Source organism: Suncus etruscus, chromosome 8, assembly GCF_024139225.1.
Source record: "Suncus etruscus isolate mSunEtr1 chromosome 8, mSunEtr1.pri.cur, whole genome shotgun sequence".
Taxonomy (NCBI): Eukaryota; Metazoa; Chordata; class Mammalia; order Eulipotyphla; family Soricidae; genus Suncus; species Suncus etruscus.
Genome location: NC_064855.1, coordinates 28111334 through 28138848, shown reverse-complemented (window position 1 = coordinate 28138848; position 27515 = coordinate 28111334). Strand labels below are relative to the sequence as shown.

The 27515-nt window shown below is 47.4% G+C and overlaps 1 protein-coding gene across 2 annotated transcripts in view; it reads right to left on the bottom strand.

Annotated features, from left to right (window-relative positions):
• APLP2 (amyloid beta precursor like protein 2) overlaps positions 1–11171 on the bottom strand; it is a 55360-nt gene extending 44189 nt beyond the window's left edge. For both annotated transcript variants that reach the window (XM_049778226.1, XM_049778227.1), the window contains exon 1: positions 10943–11171. In XM_049778226.1, the coding sequence (XP_049634183.1) occupies positions 10943–11059 (117 nt within the window). In that variant the 5' untranslated portion in view covers positions 11060–11171. The remainder of the gene's footprint in view (positions 1–10942) is intronic.
• Between the last annotated feature and the right edge of the window lie 16344 nt (positions 11172–27515).

The window sequence follows — 27515 nt, the reverse complement described above, 5'->3', positions numbered from 1 at the left end:
CTCCAACAGGAATCACTTTGGAAAGTTCTAATCTGACCCTTGTGTTTTATTACTTTAACTCTACAAAGTATGGTTTTGTTTTATTTTAAGGCTCAATGCAAGAACTAATCAAGATGGTTAGGTACAGGACACAACAGAATCCTCTTCTGATATATAATTTGATGGTTCTAGTTTAGAGACACACCCCGCTAGCCCCTCAGGGCTTACCCTTGGTGGTGCTCAGGAAGTCAGGGATAGAAGCCAGGTAGGTTGTGTGCAAGGCAAATGTATTCTGTTGTACTATCTTTCTGGACTTTTCTCATAATAATTTTAAAAAAAGGAAATTTTAGCATTGAAATTTTAGAACATTAAACAAAGTGAAATAAATGGAGAAAAACAAACACTAGATGATTTTTACCCAGGTAGACAATAGATGGAAATGAAACTGAAGAATAGATGAAACAAAATAAAATATTACCCCTGTTCTATCCAGGGCCCAAGAGATAGTACAAAGGTATAGTGTAGGGGCCAGAGAGATAGCACAGTAGCATTTGCCTTGCAAGCAACCGATCCAGGACCTAAGGTGGTTGGTTCGTATCCCGGTGTCCCATATGGTCCCCCGTGCCTGCCAGGCGCTATTTCTGAGCAGATAGCCAGGAATAACCCCTGAGCGCTGCCAGGTGTGGCCCAAAAACAAAGAAACAAAACAAAACAAAACAAAAAAAAAAAAAACACCAAAGGTATAGTGTAGCTTGCCTTGTAAATTTGGCTATACTGGGTTTGATCCCAACAATCCATGTGATCTCAAGCCCTGCCAGGAGTGATCCCTGAGTACAGAGCCAGAAATAAGGGTATACCTCCCCCCCGCCCCCCGGCAAAATTAACCAATGGACATTGACAACATAACTAAGAAGAGGTGGTAGAGGTACAAGGAAGGGTGGGGTATGTTGTGGGAGGATTTTGTTTTTTAAGACTTAAGCAATATAGGAACTGGGCAGTGAACAGGGGCCCTTTAATCTGTTTCTAAACTGTTAGCAATGTGCCTAATTAAAGGGAGAGGACTTTATCATCTCACTGGCTCCACTCCCCAGGTCTAACTGTAGCCTGCATCCAGCATTAGGACAATGAGAACAACACCTGACATTACCTGATTCTTCACTGCCTCTAAATCTGCGCTTTCTTCTCCTCTGTGCTAATTACACCTTGACTTTCCTTCTACAGTCCGTCTAAGGCTGCGCCTTACTCCTCCTTACCAGCCTTCAGTCCTGCTCACAACAGCCCTCAAAAACAATGGCCAAGAACCTAGACGAGAGACAGCAGCAATGTCCATGTTGCTGGCAAGACTTGAGCGCATAGACTCACAGGGCCACAAGTTGGCTCTATCCAATCAGGCCAGTGGAAAGATCGAGATGCAGGTTGACGGGAAGCAGTGAGCAGATTTTGCACAGGGTGACTGAAGGGGTTTGATGCAGGTGGCCTTCTGGAAAAGTCTCATCCCTCTCTCAGCAAGAAGTCCCCCCTTCCTCCTGACTTTTTCATACTAGTCATGCCCCACAGCATAGCAGCCAACTCAGCAATCTTGGGGGAGGGGTGACCTCTCACCCTCAGCAGCATCCCACACTAAGGCACTGAAGGGCCTGTTCTGGTCCACACTGGTGTCTGAATCAATGTCTTCCTAGTGTCAAGACCCTAAAGAGGGGCTGGAGAGATAGCATGGAGGTAGTGCGTGCCTTGCATGCAGAAGGACAGTGGTTCAAATCCCGGCATCCCATATGGTCTCCCGAGCCTGCTAGGAGCAATTTCTGAGCACAGAGCCCGGAGTAACCCCTGAGAGCCACCAGGTGTAACCCAAAAACCAAAATAATAATAATAATAAATGTTAAGGTGGCCAGGGTGATAATAAACATGGATGGCACACGGCCAAGTCAGGTTCCATCTCTAGCATGAAGTATGGTCCCCCAAATCCTGCCAGGGGTGATTCCTGAGCACGAAGCCAGGAGTAATTCCTAAGTATCATGGGATGTGGCCCTTCCCCCCCAAAAGAGTTTTAAAAAATAAAATTAGGAGCTGGAGCGGTGGCACAAGTGGTAAGGCGTCTGCCTTACCTGCGCTAGCCTAGGACAGACGGTCAGCAGTTCAATCCCCCAACGTCCCATATGGTCCCCCAAGCCAGGAGCAATTTCTGAGTGCGTAGCCAGGAGTAACCCCTGAGTGTCATCGATGTGGCCAAAAACCAAAACCAAAACCAAAAAAAAAAAAAAGAAAGAAATTAAATTAAATTAAATTAAATTAAAGGGGCCAGAGTTTTGGCACAGCATAGGGCATTTGCCTTGCAAACTGCAAGATCTGGGACAGACCTGGGTTACATCCCTGGCATCCCATATGGTCCCCGGAGCCTGCCAGGAGCAACTTCTGAGTGCAGAGCCAGGAGCACAGCAGGGTGTGGACCCAAAACAAAACAAATAAGAAATTAAATTAAATTAAAAATAAAATTAAAAAAGGAGAAGCAAGCTTGTAAATCACAAAAGGAAGGAAGAAGACTGATCAGATTTGAGGGGAGAGAGAGAAAGAGATAGGAAGAAAAGATGATGTGATTAAGATGAAATCTGCAACCAAAAGAGCATCTCCTGCTTGGAAGCTCCATCAAGCCTGATGGAAGAATTGAGTCCCTCACTCCCCATCCACCCCTTAGATGGAGAAGGAGGATTTCAGACTGTTTAGGGACTTGCGTCAGCTCCCAGCTGAGAGGTGCTGGGTTTTTGTTAGCTGCAGGTTTGTTTTGTTTTTCTCTTTGGCACAAAAACATCACCTGGGAGCACTGGAAAGGCAAAATTCCCAAAGGGCGTGTGTGTGAATCAGAACCACATGTGGGTGGGCAGGCCATGCCTTGTCTCCCAGGTACCAGGAAGACCACAGGGTTAACAACAAATGGGAAAAGTCAAGATTTGAACAGGACCAATATGGGCTTGAGGCCACGTACAGAGACTATACAAGGATGTTCCAAAACAATCTCATGGGCCCAAGAGACCATACAGGAGAGGCGCTTGCTTGCTTTCAGCTGACCGCAGACTCAAAGTCCAGCACTGCATATGGTCCCTGAGCACCACCGGGAGTGACCGCTGAGCATACATATAGTCCAGGAACAATTCCTGAATGCTGCCAACTGTAGCTCCCAAAACTCCAAAATATAAGTAAACACTGTGGTGGAGAGATAGCATAGCGGTAAGGCGTTTTTGCCTTGCACGCAGCTGATCCAGGACAGACAGTGGTTCAAATCCCCGCATCCCATATGGTCATCCCCCATGCCTTCCAGGAGTGATTTATGAGCAGAGAGCCAGGAATAACCCATGAGCGCTGCCAGGTGTTACCCAAAAACAGAACAAAGCAAAACAAAAAAAAAAGTGAACATAAATGATTAAGTAAATATAATAAATTAAAATGATGTCATGGGGTTGGAGAGACACCAAGGGTTATGGCAATGGCTTTACAAGACTGACTTGGATTTGATCCCCATCCAAACCCCGTCAGGAGTGATCTCTGACTGAGCACAGGGCCGAGTGTCTGAGAACAGAGCTAGGAATAAGCCATGAGCACTGTCAGGTGTGGTTTCCAAATCAAAATATAAAAACAAAGACAAAAAAAAAGTTATTATTAGGACTGGAGAGATAGTACAAACGGTAAGGTGCTTGCCTTGCATGCAGAAGATGCTAAGTTTGATCCCTGGAATTCCATATGGTCCCTGGTGTACAGCCAGGTATGTCCCCAAAACAAGCAAAAACAAAGAGCAATTATTTGTTGTACCTGATTCAAAGAACTGTCCATTTCTATTTGAACATGCCTGGTGGAAGCTTCTAGCACAGACCATAAATCAAGGTACAGGCCCTGGACTAAATGTAATTAAGTGACAAGGTAATCTAGTTTATCTCACTAAAAAACAACTCAGGAAAATTAGATTAGAGGCAAATTTCAAATTCTCTCAAATGGGTCCTCCAAGTAAACTTCAATCACTGTATAAAACATGCATTCCTATTTTTATTCACACAGAAAACTCTCTGTGTTTCATTTTCTTGCAGCGGCTCATATCAGAGCAATTCAAAGTAGCAAATTTTAGACAGCAGCTTTAGTACGTAATACGTGCCATTTCTATAAAATAGATCTGTTATAACCAATTTATATATACTAGATATGAATACTATGAATATATATATGAGTACTATATATTATATAAAAAACAACAGAATAACCACGTGACATATATATACACATATACATATATTATATATATAATAGAACAACAAAATAATATTCATTACCAAAATAGACCTATTGTAACCAAGAGATCTAGAGAACAATAGAACATACACTACCAGGCTGGAGAGATAGCATGGAGGTAAGGCATTTACCTTGCATGCAGAAGGTTGGTGGTTCAAATCCTGGCATCCCATATGGTCCCCCAAGCCTGGCAGGAATGATTTCTGAGTGTAGAGCCAGGAATAACCCCTGAGAGCGAGCTGCTGGGTGTGGACCCCCCTCCCCCCCAAAAAAAAGAACATACACTACCAAAATGTCCAGGGACGTTTCCCGAAACAGGACTTCAGGTTGTTCTGAAGTTCTTATTGTGTACCTACTAATTTTTCTCTCTGCAAGGTAACAACACATTATACTACATATATACAAATTTTCTTCTGCTCTTCTTTCTCAAAAGCCTGAAATTCAATAAGGATGAGTAATAGAATTTAAAAATCTTCCAAAGTTTTTAACTTTGATTTTCCATAAGTCAAAACAAATTGAGTACTGTTTTGTTTTCAATAGGAAACACGCCCAATAGACAGATGAAGGCTGGGGCCACCTCCTGCTCTGAGGGTCCCAGTGTTTTTGGGGGTCAGGCTCTCAGGGCCAAGTGGCACTGTTCGGGGACTTGGGCAGGACTGAGCAGAGCCTCACAAGCACATGTGGCACCATGAGAGATCTCCCCAGAATTCAGATTTTTGTATCTGGTTAGAAAAAAAACAAATGATAGGGGCCGGAGCACTGGAGCAGCAGTAGGGCATTTGCCTTACACGCAGCTGACCTAGGATGGACCGTGGTTCAATCCCCTGTGTCCCATATGGTCCCCAGAGCCAGGAGCGATTTCTAAGCACATAGCCAGGAGTAACCCCTGAGCGTCACTGGGTGTGGCCAAAAAAAAAAAACAAAAATCATAAAAAAAAAAAATTATCCTTCAGCTATTTGCTGCCAAGAATTCTAAAGCTCTTTATTTCTAAAAATAACCTTATTTCTGAATGCTTTGATGGCCATTATTGGGCCAACCTACAAACTGAAAATAACATCAGTAACCTAGATCAAAGCTTCGGGGCTGGAGTGATACAGTACAGCAAGTAGGTGACTGCCTTGTATGTAGCAGACCTGGGTTCAATCCCCAGTATCTCAGATGAGTAACCCCAAAGCACCATCCCAGTGTTGCCCCAAAATCAAAGGGGGAAAAGTTTGCTAAATTTGTGCCAGTACATAAGAACATTAAGGGGCAGGAGGTTTGGGGAGACAGTACAGTGTGTGGAGTTCATTGATTTGCATGCTGACAACCTGAGTTTAGTCCCTGGCACCCAGAGGATCCCCCAAGTCCCACCAGGAGTGAGTCCAGAGCACAGAGCTGGGAGTAAGCTCTGAACACTGCCATGTGTGACCCCAACACAAACAAAAATACATTTAAAATGTTGAAGAAGGAAAAAAAAAAAAGAAAATAACATGAAAGTTCTGTAAGACAATGGTCCTGGCCCTGAGCAAATACACACATTGAATCTTTTAGGCAGAAGGGCCAGGCAGGAAGCCACCAGGCCTCGCCCCATCTCACAGAGAAACTAAAGCAGCATTCTATTAAACATAAAGTTACTTTTAAATAAAACTTTTTGTTTTGTTCTGTTGTTTTTTGTTGTTGTTGTTTTGACTTTTTGGGGGGGCTACCTGTGTTGCTCAGGGTATACTCTTGGCTTTGCACTGAGGAATTATTCCCAGCAGGCTTGGGGGCCACTCTATAGGGTGCTAGGGACAGAACCTGGGTCAGCCACATGCAAGTCAAGTGCCCTCCCTGCTGTAGCTTAGTTCCTAAATAAAACTTTTTTTTTTTTTTTTTTTTTTTTTGGTTTTTGGGTCACACCTGGCAGTGCTCAGGGGTTATTCCTGGCTCCAGGCTCAGAAATTGCTCCTGGCAGGCACAGGGGACCATATGGGGCGCCGGGATTTGAACCGATGACCTCCTGCATGAAAGGCAAACACTTTACCTCCATGCTATCTCTCCGGCCCCCTAAATAAAACTTTTAACTCAGGGCAAAGAGATAACTCAATGGACTGGAGCATATGCGTTCTGCCAAGAGGTCCAGGTTTGATCCTAGCACAAAGGGGAATAGCCCCTCAATACATCTCAGTATGGTCCGAGTGGTTTTTAAAATTTTAACTGAAAAACCACCAAACCAAAATCTTCAAAACTGTACTTATATGACCCAAACAGATAGTACAGTTGTTCAGCACATGGCCAATCCAGGTTCACTCCGGCATCCCATATGGTCTCTCCGAGCACTACTTAAAGAGTAATCCCTGCGTACAGCCAGGAGTAACATCAATCGCCAGGGGTGGGCCCCCCAAAAAATACCAAAACTGTGCTTATAACCTCTTACAATCTTAAGATCATGACAAGCAGCCTTCATAAAAGAATCAGGGTGGGGGGGCCGGGCAGTGGCGCTAGAGGTAAAGTGCCTGCCTTGCCTGCGCTAGCCTTGGATGGACCGTGGTTCGATTCCCTCGGTGTCCCATATGGTCCCCCAAGCCAGGAGCGACTTCTGAGCGCATAGCCAGGAGAAACCCCTGAGCGTCACCGGGTGTGGCCCAAAAACCAAAAAAAAAAAAAAAAAGAATCAGCGGGAACAACATACTAATAAAATTGTGGGGACAATGGCCTTGCATACGACCAATGTGACATGGTCCCTGGAACGCCATATAGTCCTGAGTTCTGTAAGCACAGAGCCAGGAGAGAGCCCTGAAACCACTGGGTGTGGCCCAAAATAACAAAGTGCTAATAATAAATCATACAGGACCAACTTCAAGCCAGTTATTAAATTAGCACTATCCAGCAGAAATGTTACACAGATTAATGCTAAACCTTAATCAACTAAAATATAATCTTTCAATATAATCAACATAAATCACTGAGATATTTTTATTCTGTTCTCAATATTCACAATTTAGTGTTCATTTTATACTTAGGTTTTTTTTTTTTTTTGGTTTTTGGGCCACACCCGGCGGTGCTCAGGGGTTACTCCTGGCTGTCTGCTCAGAAATAGCTACTGGCAAGCACAGGGGACCATATGGGACACCGGGATTTGAACCAACCACCTTTGGTCCTGGATCGGCTGCTTGCAAGGCAAATGCCGCTGTGCTATCTCTCCGGGCTCTCAGTTGTTATTTCTGCCTGGCTTTGTGTCAGGAATTATTCCTGGCAAGCTCAGGGGACCATATGGGATGCTGGGGATCAAACCCAGGTCAGCTGCATGCAAAATAAACACCTTCCCAGCTGTACTATTGCTATGCCCTCCCTCCCCGATTAAATTTTTTTTTTGGCTTTGGTTGGCTGGTTGGTTGGTTGGTTTGGTTTTGGGGGCACACCCAGTGGTGTTTAGGGGTTACAGTGGTGTTTAGGCTCTGCAATCAGAAATCACTCCTGCCGGGCATGGTGGACCACATGGAATGATTGAACCTAGAAAAGCGAACCTAGGTCAGCTACATGCCTTAAATCCAATACCATCTCTCTGACACTGCACACATATGCTCCTAATAAAATACAGTTAAAGACTGACATTTAGGGCCAGAGAGAAAATAGCACAGTGGTAGGCTGTTTGCCTTGCACGCAGCCAATCCAGGACAGACAGTGGTTCGAATCCCGACATCTCATATGCCTGTCAGGAGCGATTTCTGAGTGCAGAGCCAGGAGTAACCCAAGCGCCCCCACGTGTGACCCCCAAAACAAAAAAAAAAAACTATCAGTTCAAACATTTGAGTTTTACAATCACCAAACTAACTACTGTTTCAACTGTTAACATAATTACAAATTAAAGAGAAAATTTATTATTATTATTATTATTGTTATTGTTATTGTTATTATTCCTCAATCCCAAAAGCCACACACAGCTACTGTGCTCTGGGGACAGCCCAGATGATGAAACCAACTCCCTCTACGAAAGAAGGGACCAGCCTGATAAACTAAGCCACTGGAACTGGAGCACTACTACAAGGGGTAGGGAGCTTGATTTCACAGTCACTCTGGGCTTATCCCTCAGAATTCCATATGGTCTCTCCACCACTGCCAGGAGTGATCCCTGAGCGCAGAGCCAAGAGTGAACCCTGAGATCCTCAACATGTAGCCCAAAAATAAAATTTAAAACAAGGGGCCGAAGCGATAAGGCATTTGCCTTGCACACATCTGACCTAGGACAGACAGCGCGATTCAATCCCCCAGCATCCCATATGGTCCCCTCAAGCCAGGGGAGATTTCTGAGCGCACAGCCAGGAATAACCCCTGAGGTCACCAGGTGTGGCCCAAAATAAAAAAACAAATCAACAAAAAATCTTATCATATTTATCAAAATAGTGCTTACTGAGGCCAGAGCCTATAGTAAAGTGGATAGGGCATTTGCCTTGCATGTGGCCAACCCAAGTTCAATAGCCAGCATCCCATATAGACCCCTGAGCCTGCAAGGAGTGATTTCTGAGCGCAGTCAGGAGTAACCCCTGAGCACCGCAGATGTGGCCCAAAACTAACGAACAAAAAATGTGTGCTTACTTTCCCCACCACTCAAATGCAAACACACACACACACAGCCTCGGATTTGGGGGGGGGCCACACCCAGTAGTGCTCAGGGTACTCCTGGCTTTGCACTCAGGGATCACTGGCAGGGCTGCAGAGGAGGAGAAGAAACTAAGGTGAGTTTCCTGTGAACTGGCTCTCATATGGCCCAACTCCCTTTTAAAAGTGGCCCAAGGATCTCAAGTTCTGGCCTCTCTGGCCATGCAGGAGGTGCCACTTCCATGCCAACTTGGGCTGCAATTCCCACCATCTGAGCCCACACCAGAACTAGTCTCAGATTTAAGAGGAAGTGGCCCTGAGAACAGAGCTGGATTGGGGGGGGGGGGAGCGGGGGAGAGGGGTTATTTTTAAACAGGTGTAAGGGATTAACTCAGTGAACACTAAGGTACACAAGAAAAGATTCGCCAATCAATAATTCTGTGCCAAGCAATCTGATCAGGGATTTGGCCAGAATCCTTTGGCAAATCTCAATCGGGTCCCTCTCAGAGACATCCCGATTTAGGTCATTCTCCCTTCCATTAAGGTCGAGGCAATCCTTTAGCCAGCAAGCAAATACACACAATCCAATTATTTATACATAAATGAACACAATTTTGCCTGCCTAACAGGAAAAAAAGGAAGAATTTAGAATGGTAAAAAATACAGCCACCAATTTGGAATGCAAGTTACCATAAAATGGCAATGAAAAAAATAAACTTTTTAAGGAAATGTCTTAATTTTCCTGTCTAGACTGATTTTTCAATCGAGCAACGTGGCGGGTAATGAACAAACTGAATCCACAACCACCAATTGTGGGTTCTAGTCGATCTCTTTCTGGGTGGTGGGCAAACACAAGTATTAGTATATTGCTTAAGCTTGAAGGTATTCTTTCAAATCCTAGGCCTGGTGAATTCACTAGTGCCTGAAGTTACTCAAGCCCCTGGGAAAGGAGCTATAGAGTGTTTGGGACAGCTTGACCTTAAAAAGCCCATTTTCCTTTCCCTTCCCTTCCCATGCCCAATGACCTAGCTTGCTTCCAGGGGCGTGAATCTGTGATCGGGGATACAAATCTGACTATTGTGTGCAGCCTGAAAAAAAAAAACAAGCCAAAGTGATCTTCTAAAGGAAAGTTAAGTGTATGTTCAACCTTTCCGATTTAAGATTTACCTTCCTTCACTGCCATCCCCCTTAAGACTGTGAGAGCTTTCCAAAAGCAGAAGAAAAAGCAAATTCTGCAAGAGATTTGTTCTTGCTTCTTTTACCTGGGATGAATGGGGGTGGGCCTGCCTTCTGCAGAAGGCATTAAAACGGGGTTCTTCTTGGAAAAGTTTTGGGTGAATGAATGCCTATGGAACCCCAACCTGGCCTCACTCACTCATCTCTCTGAAACTGGTAAAAAAAAAAAAATAGATAAAAACGCAGGCATCATTTCAACATTTAAAAATAGGAATCAACCACCGCAGAAACACAACCGCTATTTCCAGCAGCAGGCTGGAGAAGGGGACCCCGCAACCCTCTCGGAGGAGAGAGTCCCCCAAGGCCTCAACTCCCGCCAACCAAGCGCCTCGCCTGCAAACCCGGGGAGTTGTGCTCCTGAACTAGCAGCTCTGGGGGGCAGTGCCTCTCTTCCTCCATGACACCCCCCCAAAGAAAGCATCAGCAGAGATCACCCACCAGCAGCCCCCGCCGCCCCTAAAGGGGGTCTGATCCCCGTGGGGGCCTGAGGAGCCTGGGGCTGCAACAACGCCGCCTCCTCTCCCTGACCATCGCCTGCGTGCACGGGCTCGAGGGCCGCCCTGAGCGGCGAGCACGCAGCCCGGGGGCCCGGGACGCGCACCCCGCACCGCGCGGCCCCCTTTGCAAGGGCGAGCGAGCCCGGGGAAGCCCGCCTGCCCGCCGTGCACGGCTCCCCGGGGCCCGGGTGGGCCGCTGCTTTCGGGGTTCCCGCGGGAGGCCGGGGTGGGCAGCCCGATGCCTTTCATTCGGCCTCTGCGGCGGTGCGGTGCGGTGCGGTGCGTTGCAGCGGCCCGACCTCCCGCGCGGAGCACTGCGCCAAACTAGGGGCGGGCGCGCCGGCCTCTCCCCGCAAGCAGGCCGCGCTCCCAGCGCCCGGGGAGGGAAGGCGCCCACCTCCACGTAGCCCGCCAAGGCGGCGTTGGGAGCCGTGAGCCCCAGCAGCAGCAGCAGCAGCAGCAGGAGCCGACCCGGAGTAGGGGCCACGGCGGCCGTACTGCCGCTGACCGCCATCCCTCGCCGACCGACCAGGTCTCTTTAGCACTTGCAAGCTGCTTGCAGGATCCGACTCGCGCAGGCGCACTCAAACCAAGAAGCGACTCGACCGCGACCCAGAAGCATCTGAAGCTCCGCCGCCGCCGCCCCGGGGATTTTATACCCGCCGGAACTGACGTCACTAATCGAGTCACGCCCTCCTCCGACTCCGCCCCCGGTCACCACCCAACCAATGCGGGACTGCGGAACCGCCCCGGGCCACCCTCCCTCGTTTCACCTAAAGCAAATCAGCGCGCAGAAAAGCCCAACGGTCCCGCCCTCTATTAGCATACAGTCACGCCCCCCGCCCTGGATGTAGGTTGCAAGGCGCTTGGGCGGGGGTCGCGCTTCGGCTCGCTAGTCTCTTGCACCCAATGCTGCTGATGCTCTCGGTGAGCGCTGCGTCGGTCACTGTCTGCCCGCGCGCGGCCTCGCGATCGGGCACCTCCCGTTTCCCCGCCCCTGGCCGGGTATTTTTCACATTCTTCTGGGAGTCGCCCTCTTTGGAGTTCTTCAAAAGGTTTTTTTAGGGACCCGGAGTGATTGCACCCCCGGTGGGAAGTTTGCCTCGCTTGCAAGTAGCCCACCCGGATTTCATCCTTGGCAGCCCATATGGTGGTCCCAGGAGTGATTTCTGAGCGCAGAACCATGAGTGATCCCTGAATGCAGTCAGGTGTGGCAAAAAAAAAAAAAAAAATATATATATATATATATATATAACATAAAATAAAATATTATATTATATAATTATATATAATATAAAATAAAAAAGGTGGGAACAGGGGTGGAAGGAGCACAACATTGGTGGTGGGAATGCCCCTGATTCAATATCACTATGTACCTAAAATATTACTGTAAAACATTTGTGATCCACTTTGGTCAAATAATTATTTAAAAAAATAAAAAGGGTTTTAGCCAAAACAAAAAAACTAATTGTTCCAAATCTAGGCAGGTGTACCGAGGTCCCTGCTTCGTTTCCCAAGCGGTGGTAGATTTAAATGGGGGCTCCTATCTTTTTCTGCCCTTTTCCTGCCTGCTCCTTGCCCGGAGAAGGCCTTGCCTTTCTTTTTCTTGCACACTTTTTGCCCCAGTTTTCGGGGGTAAGGCCATGCTCAGGGGTTCCTTTGGCTCTGCTTACAGAGATCACTCCTGATGATGTGACTCTGGGGTAATTGGGGATCGAACCGGGCTGGCCACATTACCGGTTGTCTTTACCCTCTGTACTCTTTTTTTTTTTTTTTTTTTTTTTTTTTTTTTGGTTTTTGGGCCACACCCGGTGACGCTCAGGGGTTACTCCTGGCTATGCGCTCAGAAGTCGCTCCTGGCTTGGGGGACCATATGGGGCGCCGGGGGATCGAACCGCGGTCCGTCTCCTAGGCTAGCGCAGGTAAGGCAGGCACCTTACCTCGAGCGCCACCGCCCGGCCCCGCCCTCTGTACTCTTTTAGGTTCCTTCACCCCGCTTTTCTAGACCTCATCCTTCTTGACCTATTTATGCTCCCTCGAGACTGGGCAGGCTGCTTCTCCCTGGAGATCAATGTCGAAAGAACTACAAGAACCTTAAATTCCCCTTGCCCTTGCCCAGGAGGTTTAGGGGGGAAGGGTGGTTTACCATTCCACAGCTTCAGAGCACTTAGCCAGAGGACCCCGCCCTCAGCTCTGCTCACCCTCCTTGCTCGAGGCCAGTAACATTGAGCTGGGAAAGTGGTCTGCTGCGCTGTGTCACAACTGGCACAACCTCCCTATCTGGAGGGATCCTGGCTTTGTTTCCTTTCAAGAACCCTAAGATTTATGTCTCTCCCTCTGTAGATCCTGGCTAGTCCCTGATGGGTTTAAGAAAAGACTCTCCCGGTGGAGCAAGAAAGAGAGACCTTATTGGCTAAATGAAATGGGGCCACAAGGCCACGGGAATAAGTGAAATGGGGCTACAGAAAGGCGTGATTTTCCCGCCCTGTTTGGTGGCTTGCCCAGCTCCTGGGGGTGTACTGACCACCCCACTGGACAGTTCACAGCTTCCCCTTCAGAGCTCTTTCATCCTTTCTTTTTTTTTTTTTTTTTTTTTTTTTTTTTTTTTTTTTGTGGTTTTTTGGTCACACCCGGCAGTGCTCAGGGGCCACTCCTGGCTCCATGCTCAGAAATTGCTCCCGGCAGGCACGGGGGACCATATGGGACGCCGGGATTCGAACCGATGACCTTCTGCATGAAAGGCAAACGCCTTATCTCCATGCTATCTCTCCGGCCCCTCTTTCATCCTTTCTTAATCTTCGACCTATTGAAAATATTGTCCTTTAGGGGCCGCCGAGGTGGCGCTTGAGGTAAGGTATCTATCTGCCTTGCAAGCGCTAGCCAAGGAAAGATCGCGACCGAGATTCGAATAGATCCCCCGGTGTCCCATATGGTCCCCCCCAAGCCAGGGGCAATTTCTGAGCGCTTAACCAGGAGTAACCCCTGAGCATCAAATGGGTGTGGCCCGAAAAACCAAAAAAAAAAAAAAAAAAAAAAGAAAGAAAATATTATCCTTTAAAGGGGGAAGGGAGGGCCCGGAGAGATAGCACAGCAGTGTTTGCCTTGCAAGCAGTCGATCCAGGACCAAAGGTGGTTGGTTCGAATCCCGGTGTCCCATATGGTCCCCCGTGCCTGCCAGGAGCTATTTCTGAGCAGACAGCCAGGAGTAACCCCTGAGCATCGCCGGGTGTGGCCCAAAAACAAAAAAACAAACAAATAAAGGGGGAAGGGAGTGCTCCCAAACAATGGTCAGAGGGCAGGCACCACTCCCTTAGGCCAAGCTCTGTGATTTGGGGTATATTCAGTGATAGTTGTGTTGACAGACAGTGTAGACATCAGTTCTAATCTCTGCAGTGGCCTGGGCAGGACTTGGTCCCAGCCCAAGACCTGCATACACAGCATGCATTCCAACCCTTGGCACTATCTCCAGGGCCCTGAAAATGTTCTCATTCTTCCTCCTCTCAATGTCTCTCCCATTCCACTGGCCAGACTGGCATGTGGAATGCCCCTCTCAGACCAGGCTCTCAGTAGTGTTTGTGTAAGGAAACCAGCCCAGCTGACTGTAGACTGGAATGTCTCACCCAAAGCCCTATCCCTCCCACCCCCAGGGCTCTCCCTATACCCATAGCTGGGCTATACAGAGAACTAGAATTCCCTGCAGTCTGAAGGGCAGAAAAGACCCGAGAGAGCTTCCTGCCTTCATGCCCATGGGAGAACTCAGGAAGAGAAGGCAGCAGGACCGAATCCACTGGCCAGAGGATCTGGAGTTTTCAAAGCCTTCACCACTCTGGGGGGAAAAATTCTCTAGGCTCAGAGCCCCACTAAGGCAGAGCTATCAGCCCCTGTCACTGTGTCAGTCACAATGGGTTTCTCTCTTCTGCTGTCACCTGCTTTCCTTCCTACTGAAACCAGTAGAGGGGCAAAAGAAGGCAAAGTAAAGATGCGATCCCCCCACTGCCCCAGGCTGCATGAAACCAAATCCAAGGGTCCCTTACCCCCTAGAAAGCCAGGTTCTCTTGGGGATGCTCATGATTGTTGTTTCTCTGGGGCCTGCCCTCACAAAATCAACAATTTAAATCTAGGGATCTATTTTGTTTAGTTTGGAGCACACAACCAAGCACTGCCCAGGGCTGACTCCTGGCTCTGCATTCACTCCTGGTGGGGCTCAGGTGACTAGATGGGGTTTGCCAGGGGGGGTACCTAGGGGGTGGCATGCGAAGGGTAAGAGTCTTAACCTGTATGCCATCTCTCTAGCCTTAGGATATCTTTGTAGAGATCTCCCTACTTCGTTCTTTTCCTTCCATAGCAGATTGGTGGCGGCTCTGAAGGAAACAGGCCTGGTCTGACATATGCATGGCCCTTTTGGAATGCAAGGACGAGTGTCAGTGGGTTCTCAACCTGGCCTTGGGCCTATTATGGCGAGCCTTGAAATTTTTTTTTCTTGGTTTTTGGGTCACACCACGGCAGCAATTAGGGGTTACTCCTGGCTTTATGCTCAGAAATAGCCCCTGGCATGCCACGGGGACCATATGGAATGCTGGGATTCAAAACCACTGCATGAAAGGCAAATGCCGTATCTCCATGCTATCTCTCCTGCCTGGCAGCCTTGAAATTTGCCAAGCCCTGGATGAGCTCCTGTGACTGATCCATTTCATTTCTCAGTGATGTAGGCTGCTTGTGAATGTTTTTTGCTTCTTTGCTCTTCCTCCCACCTGAGGAGTACATCTTCTTTGCTTTTCCCCAAGCTTCTGACCATGACTCAGCCATACTATTCCTGAACCAAATAGTAATCACTGGCTTTCCTTCTTTTCTATTCTCCACAATGCAGTAATCCAACCCAGAGCATCATATCTGTATGGTATACACAAAAAGCTCAGCCATATCTCTTATTTTCTTCATTATCTACTTAATTTAGGGAGAGTACCATCCCCAGAGGTACTCAAAGGCTACTGCGTGGTACCCAGAATTTAATCCCAATGATAATCAGGGGATGTGGGGCTAGAGAGATAGCACAGCAGTAGGAGTGGTAGCAGTAGATAGCACAGCCTTGCACGAGGCCCACCTTTGATGGACCTGGGTTCGATTTTCTGGCATCTCCATATGGTCCCCTGAGTTTTCCAGGAGTGATTTCTCAACGCATAGCCCTGGAGTGACCCCTGAGCACCACAGATTGTGGCCCAAAAACCAGAAGGAAGGAAGGAAGGAGGAAGGAAGGAAGGAAGGAAGGAAGGAAGGAAGGAAGGAAGGAAGGAAGGAAGGAAGGAAGGAAGGGAAGGAAGGAAGGAAGGAAGGAAGGAAAGGAAGGATAGAAGATAATCAGGGGATCATGTAGGCAGAAAGAAAGAAAAATAAAGAAAGAAAGAAAGAAAGAAGAAAGGAAGAAAGAAAAATAAAGAGAGAAAGAAAGAAAAAGAAACAAAGAAAAAGAAAGAATAGAAAGAAAGAAAGAAAGAGGAAAGAAAGAAAGAATAAAGAAAGAAAGAAAGAAGAAAGAAAGAAGAAGGAAGGAAGGAAGGAAGGAAGGAAGGAAGGAAGGAAGGAAGGAAGGAAGGAAGGAAGGAAGGAAGGAAGGAAGGAAGGAAGAAAAAAGATAATCAGGGGATCATGTAGGCCCCAGGGCTTTCTACACGCAAAGTCTACACTAGTTATCTGAACTCTGTCTTAATTACCCCAAGAGTTAGAACAAGAAAAAAAAAGAACCCCAAGAGTTTGAACAAAAAAAAGAGTTAGAACAACAAAAAAGTTAAGAAGACTTAGTTACCCCAAGAGTTCTTTTTAGGGGTGAAAGAGTATCTTGTTTATCTCTGTGCATCTGTTGTTTATCATAGAAGTAGTGAAAATTTTTGTTCTTGATTGAAGAGGAAACTCAGTGAGTTTCCCATTTGACACAGAGGATACAGCTCCAGGATGAGTAAGCATAACACTAAACAGGAAGTTATGAAGTGTCTGGGAGAATGGACTGGATATTTCACGGTAGTTACAAGAAGTCAGGATATCAGGCGAGATGGCAGAGAATGCTAGCTGAGATTTCCTGAGACCAGCCATAGGATGCAGAGAGAGACAAAAGTTGTTCTTTCGAAGTATGGAAACAATGTGCGCAGAGGCAGAGTTGTAGAAGAGACTATGTCCCAGGTCTCTGGGAAAGGATATCAAGCTGCTATGCTATATAACTTAAAATGGTTCATTTTGGCTAGAGAGATAATAGAGGAGTTCAGACATTTGCCTTGTGTGCCTATGCAATAGTACACAGCTGTTCTGAGTTTGATCCCTGGGATCCCAAATGGTCCCTTGAGCCCTGAGTTCCTGAGGGCAGAGCCAGGAGTAACTTCTGAGCAGCACCAGGTGTGACCCAAAAAGAAAACAACAAGGGCCAGAGTGATAGCACAGTAGTAGGGCATTTACCTTGCATGCTGCCGAACCCTGGCAGCGCTCAGGATTCACTCCTAGCTCTGCACTCAGAAATCGCTCCTGGCAGGCATAGGGTACCATACAGGATGCCAGGGATTGAATCCAGGTTTGTCCCAGGTTAGCAGCATGCAAGGCAAATGTCCTACTGCTGTGCTTTCTCTCCAGCCCTGTGCCCATTCCTTTTGTTCCTGCATATTTTCCTCTTCCTCTTCTCCACCTGCTTCCTCATAATGTCAACCTGCTCCTCTTTAGGATTTCTTGGGTTCCTGGGGTGCACTCCTTCTTCCCATCACCTCCAAAATGTGTGCAAGCTAGCAGCCCCTTTCAAATTTTCAGGGGTGAGTCTATTTCTCATTTCCCTGACACTGGTCCACCTGTGCCTGGAAGGCCCTAAGGTAGGCATGTGCTCAGGCAGCAGCCCTGGACCCTGTCTGGGCTTCTCTAGGGTGCAATAAAGGGGGTAGTAGCAGAGTTGAGACCCCCGCCAAGAAGTAACACTACCTGAGGTGTGTGTGTGTGTGTGTGTGTGTGTGTGTGTGTGTGTGTGTGTGTAGCAAGCAGGGCCCCAGGAAATCTCCATGTGGACAGTAGGCAGAAAGGGCAAAGAGCAGGCATATCTGGAGAGGCAAGAGAGCAAAAATACATATTTCTCTTAGTTGGAGTCTAGGATTTGTAATAAATAGCAAAGTGGGAGGATTAATGGTTTAGGTAAAAAATTCTGAGAAGGGGCCGGGCGGTGGCGCTGGAGGTAAGGTGCCTGCCTTACCTGCGCTAGCCTAGGAGACGGACCGCGGTTCGATCCCCCGGCGTCCCATATGGTCCCCCAAGCCAGGAGCGACTTCTGAGCGCATAGCCAGGAGTAACCCCTGAGCGTTACCGGGTGTGGCCCAAAAAAAAAAAAAAAAAAAAAAAAAAAAAAAATTCTGAGAAGTGGGCTGGAGCAATAGTACCCCATTAGGTCCCCCAAGCCTACCAGAAGTAATTCCTGAATGCAGAGTGAAGAATAATCTCTGAGAGGCCAAAGTGGTAGCTCAGCAGTATGGCATTTGCCTTGCAATACAGCTGACCCAGGATGGATCCGGGTTCAATCCCCTCCCCGGCATCTCATATGGTCCCTCGAGCCTGCTTGAAGCGATTTCTAAGTGCAGAACCAGCCAGGAATAACCCCTGAGCACCACCGGGTGTGGCCCAAAAACCAAAAGAGGAAAAAAAAAAAAAAAAGAAGAAGAACCTCTGAGCACCGCCAAGTGTGGCTCAAAAAAGAAGATCTTGAGGGGCCAGCAGTAGGGTGTTTGCCTTGCACACGCTAACCTAGGATGGATCAGGGTTCGATCCCCTATCACCCTATATGGTTCTCCAAGCCAGGAGGGATTTCTGAGCGCATAGCCAGGAGTAACCCCTGAGCATCACCAGGTGTGCCCCCCCCCAAAAAAAAAATCTTTGAAAAGCCACTGAAAGCTCTGGACAGAGAAACAGAATTGTCCTTTAAGAGCTAGAGGGATAGCACACTGAAAAGAGCTTTTGCCTTGCACGTGGCTGACCTGAGTTTGATCCTTGGCATCTCATATGGGCTCCTGAGCCTGCCAGGAGTAATTTCTGAATGCAGAGCCAAGAGTAACCCCTGAGTGCCATCAGGTTTGGTCCCAAAACAAAAACATCGTGTCCTTCAGACACAATGATAGGGAACTGGATTGATACTTGAATGGATAGGGCTCTTGCACACAGGTGACCCAGATCCTCAACATCTCAGATGGTCTCCTTAGCAACTCTAGGAGTGATTCTGAGTGTAAATCCAGGAGTAAGCCATGAGCATGGCTGGGTGTAATCCCCAAACAAAGCAAAAATAAAAAAGACAGTGATTGGGCCCGGAGAGATAGCACAGCGGTGTTTGCCTTGCAAGCAGCCGATCCAGAACCAAAGGTGGTTGGTTTGAATCCCGGTGTCCCATAAGGTCCCCCGTGCCTGCCAGGAGCTATTTCTGAGCAGACAGCCAGGAGTAACCCCTGAGCACTGCCGGGTGTGACCCAAAAACCAAAAAAAAAAAAAAAAAAAAAAAAAAGACAGTGATTGCACTTACTGCATGGAAAAAAAAACAAAAAACTAGAGCCCATATGAGTCTCACTCCTTGATCTGGGAATCATCATACCTGCGAGTCATACCACTGAAGATGGTGGAATCATGAAAAATGCAGCCACAATCAAAGTCTAATTTTTTGGACACTCCCAACCACAAATGAATTCTACATCAAACACACCATGAATTGAGGTATTACTGGCAGTGCTCAGGTAATGAAAGAGGGTCTGAGTGAGAAAAGTTGAAGAGACCCCAGGCTAGAGGCAAGGAGATCAACATGGTTCATTGGTGATGCTGGAAAAGAGGCAAGAGGGCAAAGCAAGGAGAGAAGTGGAGGATTGTAGGAGCCAGGCACTCACGATCAGTGAAAAGGTAAAGAACCAAAGAGAAGGGAGAAGGGAGCTAAAGAACTTCACACCAAAACTTGTATCCAGAAAAAGGTCCAAATGTCATCAGCAGGAACCAGAAATGAGATCATGGGAAAGGCAGGAGTGGGAGGTGGCAGAATGCCAGCAGAATCTCCAGTCTGAGCTACATAGTGATTACATTTAGAATGTGTGCTTGATGGGGCTGGAGAGATAGCATGGAGGTAGTGCATTTGCCTTGCATGCAGAAGGTCAGTGGTTTGAATTCTGGCATCCCATATGAATGGTCCCCTGAGCCTGTCAGGAGAGATTTCTGTGCATGGAGCCAAGAGTAACCCCTGAGTGCTGCCAGATGTGACCCTCCCCCCCCCCAAAAAAAAAGAATGTGTGCTGGAAGAGGCATTATATAGGGCATTTGCCTTGCAAGTGGCTGTCCAGGGTTTGATCCCTGGCACCCCCTATGGTCCCCCTGTACTGCCAGGAGTAATCCTTAAACACAGAGCCAGGAAAAAGCCCCAAGCACTGCTAGGTGTGGTCCAAGAAACACAACAAAAAAAATTAGAGGGGCCAGAGAGAATAGTGATTAGACATTTACCTTGCAATGCCACTGACCCAGGTTCAATCCCTTTCATCCCATGTGGTCCCCGGAGCACCACCAGGAGTGATTCCTGAGTACAGAGCTGGGATTAACCCAGACCAAAAACAAAAACAAAATAATGATAATTAAAATTCCATGTAGGTGGAAGAATAGCCCAGGGGCTTAGCACACCTTCCCAGTAAGTGTATGGTCATGAGACCAACCCCTGTGACTAGGTTTTCCAAGCACAATCTTGGCAGCTCTGCTTTCTGTGATTTCCGACCCACACCATAGGTGTGTGTCATAACACACAAAAAGCACCACAACCACAAAAATGTGTGAGTGTCACAGCCAGGAAGAGGCCAATGTGAACTCCTAACCAAAACCTGCACCTAGCACTTAAAAGTGTCCTCCCAGTGCTGGGAGGCTTGGCAGGCCCCCAGCCATCCCCCTCTTTCTCCCCTGACTCCAGGCCTTCCCTGGGTGCCAGCTCAGATGACCAGAAGTGGGTTCAGGTGGACTCTTAAGGGGTCTTCAGGCTTCCCCCCTCCCTCCGTACTCCAGTGGGGAGGTGCATGGGGAGGAGGGCAGGCTTCCGGTTTCTTCTTTGATTCTGGAGACCAGCTCTTGCCAGGCATAGGGTTTGGGGAGGCCCCATACCGAAGGCCTTCTCCCTAGTCTGGGGATGTGCTGGAGGCTTGGAGGACTCTATCGGGGTCATCAGGCTTTCCCCCTACCTCTCCCTACACTCATGGGAATGTGCTTTGGGAGGAGGGCGGGCAGTTCTAGCACTGGTTTATGTTGGGACAGTCACTGGAAATTTTTTCTCCTTGGTCTCCTATTGATAGTATTGTATGCATATAGTTTTATGCATAATATCCATCTTATATTGACCTTGATACTGCCCTACAAAGCTCATTTCTAATCTTTTACTGCCTCAGTCCCAACCCTTATTTCCCCCCATCTACCCATGTAGGTGCAGCTCATGACATGAAGCTCACCACATAGAGTGATGAGTGCAGTTAGAGAAATAACTACACTGAAAACTATCATAACAATGTGAATGAAGGAGGGAAATAGAAAGCCTGTCTCAAGTACAGGTGTGGATGGGGTGGGGAGGAGGGAGATCTGGGAAATTGATGGTGGTAATCTTGCACTGGTGAAGGGGGGTGTTCTTTACATGACTGTAATCATACAACTACAATCATATTTGTAATCACCGTGTTTAAATAAAGATAATTAAAAAAAAGTGTCCTCCTGGGAACCTATGTATGAACACCACAACCAAAGGAGTACCAACCTCAGTGAACACTGCACCAGGATTGTGTGCTTGTGTGATTCTCAATTAACAAAGCAATAACAACAACAAGAATTATAGGAAGGTTGGAGATATAGATAAACCTCTAATTAAGAGAAGGAAGGAAGGAAGGAAGGAAGGAAGGAAGGAAGGAAGGAAGGAAGGAAGGAAGGAAGGAAGGAAGGAAGGAAGGAAGGAAGGAAGGAAGGAAGGAAGGAAGGAACTTACCTAACTTAAGACTTACCTAACTCAAAGCTAAATCCAGTAGGTTTGGGGCCAGAAAGATAACACAGCAGGGAGGACTCCTGATTCCTGGCCTTGTCAGGAGTAAACTCTGAGCACAGCTGGATGTGCCCTCACCTCTCTCTCTCAAAAAAAAAATGTTTTTTTTTTTTTTTATCGAAAGAGATAGCAACAAAAGAAGCTGAAAGAAACCCGAAGGATTCTATTTTGACCTAGCCAACTTTAGTCATGGCCACAGGAAGTACAAAGCTAGGAAAGGCCAAGTGATATAAGAAGTCAAGCAGGAATGCTGGGCTTGGAGCCGTGAACTTGCCTGTGGGACCTTTCTTTGAAAGGATGAAAGCTACTAACAGGAAGTCCAGGATTGGGTGAGTATGGAGAGGCAGCAATTTTCCAAAAGATGTTTCCTGTGGAGGGAGTGGACCAGATGGTCGCTCACATGGACATGGGTGGGGAGTTTCTGTTGTTGCCGTTTGAGGGTGATAAAGCACTAGACAGGGGCTGGGGACGTGGAACATGTCTTGCCTGATTGGTCCCAGCACTGTATTGGGGTGGGCCTCATAACCACCACCACTACCAACAACAACAACATCAAAACAAAAGGAGATAGAATTCAGGGCTAGAATTCAGGGGGAAAGCATCTGCCTTTTGTGGATCAGACTCTAAGCTTGGTTCCTGGCACCACCTGGTTTTACAAGCACCATTGAGCTTTACCATATCAGGCAAATACCTGAACACTGCCAGCCATTACCCCAAAACGTAAAGGAAGAAGAGAAGACAGCAGATAGGAAACTGAGGCCAAACAACATGTCTGCAGCCAAAACTTAGTAACTAGGAAAGACAAGATGGACATTGAGTCTCGGTTTGTGTGCCAGACACTTGGGGCTTCATCCCCAGCACTGCTAGCCAGTTCCCTCCATTAGGAAACCACCATCTCTGCAAACCCTCAATTGGAGTCAGAGCTGGCCATTCTTTTTGCTTCCATTTCATTTTATTATTAATAATAATATTATCAAGTTGGGTTTTGGGCCACACATGGTGGTGCTCAGAGATTACTCCTGACTCTGCACTGAGAAATTAGTTCTGGCATGGCCTGGAGGGGGTACCCTATGGGATGCAGGGATTGAACCTGGGCCGACCACCTGCAAGGCAAGCACCCTCCCTGCTGTTCTATCTCTCTGGTCTCTTCAATTCCATTTCCATGCAGCTCTGAATGTTCAGGAAAACTATACTTCAATTAATAAACTGTATAACAATGTGACTGCGGGGGTGATGGCTACCTACCCCCAATGCTCCTCCTGCTCCCCAGGCGTCTGCCTTCCCTGGGCTCCCTTCTCAAAGTAGAGCAGGTTTGGCCTTTCCTGATTGACATCTTCACCACAGGACCCAATCATTAAGATTTAAATACTGTCTTGGAGGAAGCCTTCCTTTTTGTTACTGCCTACTGAGGAGATGAGCACAAGGGTCTTATTTTCAAACAAATGCACTAGACAAGATTTTCAAGCACCTGAATAGGGAACACGCAAATTCAATAATGCTAGAGCAGGGTCTAGACAGGGAAGAACAAATACTTCTTGCTTTCAGATATAATGATCTGCATGTTTAAGTGTGTCTGAAGCAGAAAGCTTGAAAAGTAATTTTGGTTATCATAAATATGTAATGTACAGGGGGCTCTGTGGTAGGGGTTAGAGGGTCATACTCAGTAGTGCTTGGGAGCAGGCAGACTTAGGGATCAAACTCTGGGCCTTAAACATGTTAGGCTTGTGCTCTGAGAAACAATTTCAGTGGGGGATAGAGAATACCCCAGCAGTGCTCAGGGCTCCTCCTTACTCTCTGCTCAGGGAATCACTCCTATTGGTGCTAAATGGGGGCATGGTGGTGCTCTGTGTGTTGTGATATCCTATGTGGTGCCAGGGATCAAAATTGCATCGGCCACATGCCAGGAAAGGCGAGAAAGTATCCTAACCTTTGTGCTATCTCCCTGTCCTTGAAAAAGTCTTAATATTCTATACATATTTTGTTTTGCTGGTTAACTGGCCCACAAGCTTGAAGTCAGCATCTGACGTCTTTCCTGCTCTTCAGCTAATTTCCACCATTGGAAGGGGCTAGGTTGGTGCCTCCACGCCCAGCCCTTGTCTGCTGCCAGCCCCATCCAGCATCAGCTGCCTGGCTCACATGCAGGCCCTCCCGCTGCCTATGTGCCCAAGGATGAGCACACTAACCTGCAGCATGCAGAGAAAGAGAAAAAGGGGTGTAGACTTGTGCTTTTCACTTGGGGCCAGGGGGCTCAAAGAGCGGCAAAATTGGGGACTAAACTCTCTTGTTTCTGGGGGTTTCCTCCCTTCATTCTGTCTTACTTCTTACCCCTTTCTCCATACACATGCAGATAAGCTCGATTGATGTTCCTCTGCTCTCACCTAAGAATGACAAGAGGGCAGCTAAAATTGGTCAAGAAAGATCCATTGAGCCCCTGTTGTCTAATTGAGACTATTTGGTGTTTTCTGACCCTCCACTCTGTTCTTGACCTGGTACCACACTTGCAGATTAAACTATGCAACAAGACAGACACAAGACTTAACTATAAGCACAAATGTATAGCGCACAATTTTTCTTTTTTTCTTGGGTCATACCCAAAAGTGCTATTGGCTCTGTGCTCAGAAAATCACTCCTGGGGCCTGGGGGACCATATAGGATGCCGGTACCATATAGGATGCTGGGGGACTGACTACGGGTCCATTTCAGGTTGGCTGTGGTAACAAGGCAAATGCCCTACCACTGTGATATCACTCTGGCCCTGCACAGCACACGATTTTGCTGAGCTCAAACCAAAATTCCACCAACCCTAAGGGGAACGAGCAATTTTCCTTAGTTCCCCCTGACTTCATTCATTACCCTGACCAAGATGACACAGAAGACAGAGAGCCTTGCAGCTCAGTAGCAACCCTTGACCCTCTCCAGAACAAAGGTCAATAAGAGTCCTTTCTGCCTCTCAGTTCCTGCTGCAACCCCAGGACTCCTCCAAACTCCTCCAAACAGCTCCTGCTGCAAATCTTGTGGCCCCTGCCATGACCCTAGGGAATAGTTGGGGCATCCTGTTCTACCTCTAGCCCAGGTATAATTCTGTGTTCAGTTTTTCCCCATCGGGCCACACCAGGAGCTTCATCTCCCATAGGCCTTCAGGTAGGCTTGAGGAGATTTCAGAATATCTATGAGATCTTAGTAGCTATGTTTAGTGACCTGGTCTTGTCATTCAATCCCAAGGAGCCCCCAAATGATAGGGTCTGGAGTGGAAGGACAAGACCACAACAATTGAAATAAAGCAGAGCAAACCTTTATTCCATCTACAAACAAACTACAAACTGTTCTATGAGGAGGCAACCCCACCCAGGGGTTACAAGCAGGTTACATAGGGCTAGAAGCAGTAAGTCTTGACTTTTAAGTTTGATGACTTGTCTAAGGTGTTTCTAGAGTGTTTTATCATGTCCTTATCTTTTGTTTTGGGCGTGACGCTCAGGGGTTTACTCCTGGCTCAGAAATAGCTCCTGGCAGACACGAGGGGGCCATATGGGATGCCGGATTCAAAACTACCGTCTGCATGTCAATCGGCTGCATGCAAGGTAAACGCCCTATTGCTGTGCTATCTCTCTGGCCCCAATACATCCTGTTTTAATCCGCTCTCACATCCTACCTGATTGGCTGACACAGAGTCCACAGCCTACTTTCCCCTAATATAAATATCTTTTTCCCACCTACAATAAACTGAGTGGCTGATGAATGCTTCTTTGAAATGTGGGACCCAACCTCACCAACGACTTTTACATCTTGGGATCTGACTTCACCAGCAGCATATGATACCCCATATGACTGCCTGAACCCCACCACAAATGGTCCTTGAATGCAGAGCCAGTAGTAGGCCCTGAGCACTGCAGGTGCTCCGGTCCCCAAACAAAAACAGAAGTATCAGAGAGTTAGGGCCAGAGAGACAGTACATGATGATGAGCTGGATCACATGATCTACATGTGGGAGTCCCAGTTTGATATCCCAAACTGCTGGGCCTCCTAAGTACTTCCTGAAGCAGCGTTCGAGCAATGAGCCAAGAGTAGCCCCAGCTCCACTGGTGTGGTCCAAACAGAGAAAAGAAAAGAAACAAGAATCCAAGGGGAAAGAGGGACTGATCCTGATTGGGGTTGTGTTGTGATTTTATTGTTCATTGAGCCCCACACACCACGCAATGCACTTATTCAAAGTGCTAAGATTTGAGTACTTTTTGTGTCCATAGAATGGTGCAACTGTCACTACAGTCCATTGAGAACATTTTGATTGCACCGAAGAGAATTAATAAACGCATTCATGTATTTTCATCTACCCCTTCCTCCCACGGATCCCAGTAGCTTTAGGTAATCACGGGGGTTTACCTTCCTGTAATCTATAGTTTTGCCATTTTTAGTATGTTTCAGTGGAAACAGAGACATGAAGTTTTCGTGACTGGCTTCTTTCTGTAGGTCCTGTCAGTCCTTTGTCTCTTCTTACAGTCAGAACAGTGGCCCTGAATGTGTGTATTTGCATTTGATGTGCCTGTTCATTAGTTGGTCCATAGACTGTTTTCACTTGGGGCTATTATGAAGACTGTTTTTATGGGCATTTACATGTACGTTTTTGTGAGTATAGTTGATTTTGGAGTCACACCTCACTATCTCAGTGCTGGGGGAGGGCATGTGGTACTAGAGTTCAAGCCCATGTATTCCACATACAAAATAAGTTTCAAATCCCTTTGTGTCTCTTCTTCTAGTTTGTTTTGTTTTGTATTTTGCAGTGCAGGGATCTCAACCGGGTATACCTGACTCTCACTCTGACTGCCCAGAAACATCAGATACCATCTGTCGAGGTATCTGAGATGCTGATACTGACTTTATTTCCTATTGATCACAGCAGCTCTCTGTGACTGAGAGCCTAAGTCATCTATTTGATCCAGAAGGTGGGTTGGAAAGAGGACAGCATAGAGAGCTCTTGACTTGCAAGTGGCCAACCCAGGTCAATCTCTGGCACTCCATATGGTCACCAAGCACTGCCAGGAATGCTCCCTGACCGGAGCGGTGGCGCAAGCAGTAAGGTGTCTGCCTTGCCTGCGCTAGCATAGGACGGACCAGCCAGGAGCGATTTCTGAGCGCATAGCCAGGAGTAACCCCTGAGCGTCACTGGGTGTGGCCCCAAAAACCATAAATCAAAGATCAAAAAAGAAAAAAAAAAAGGAATGATCCCTGAGCACAGAGCCAGGAAGGAGTACAGCTGGGTGCCCCATAAAACAAAAAAAGAAAAAAGTAGGTGGATGGGGGGAGTTTGGGAAGATCTTCAAAGGTATAAGCACTAACTTAACATATGCAAATTTGAATCCCCAACATTGCATGGTCCCATGAGATCTCTCTCTCTCTCTCTCTCTCTCTCTCTCTCTCTCTCTCTCTCTCTCTCTCTCTCTCTCTCTCACACACAATACACACAACACACACACACACACACACACACACACACACACAAGTGCTCTATCGCTAGGCTTCACCCTACACCACTATTACTCTGAGGGCGCCTGGAGCCCCCTGAGAGGGCTCTTGCTCAAACAGGCTGGCATCCCGCCTGGAAGCACAGTCAGCAGCAGCAGTCCTGGCTGCTAGCCCTTCTGGGGCTTTTGATGTTGTCTGTACTATTTTGAACTCAGAAGGATCTGACCCACAGCCCACAGAGAACATAATGCAAACATACTTTTAAATCCCTGGTTTCGTTCCCATGAGGGTGACCTGTCCAATGCAGACAGGGCGAAGCAGGTCTGCAGGTGCTGATCTCGAAAAACGTAATCTGCCACAGAACCTATCCAAAAACCAGGTCCTGCCCACGCTGAATGTGACTGGTAACTCACCCAGAACAGGACATTACCATGATCAAATATGGTAGAATGGCTCTGAGAGAAGACCTGGG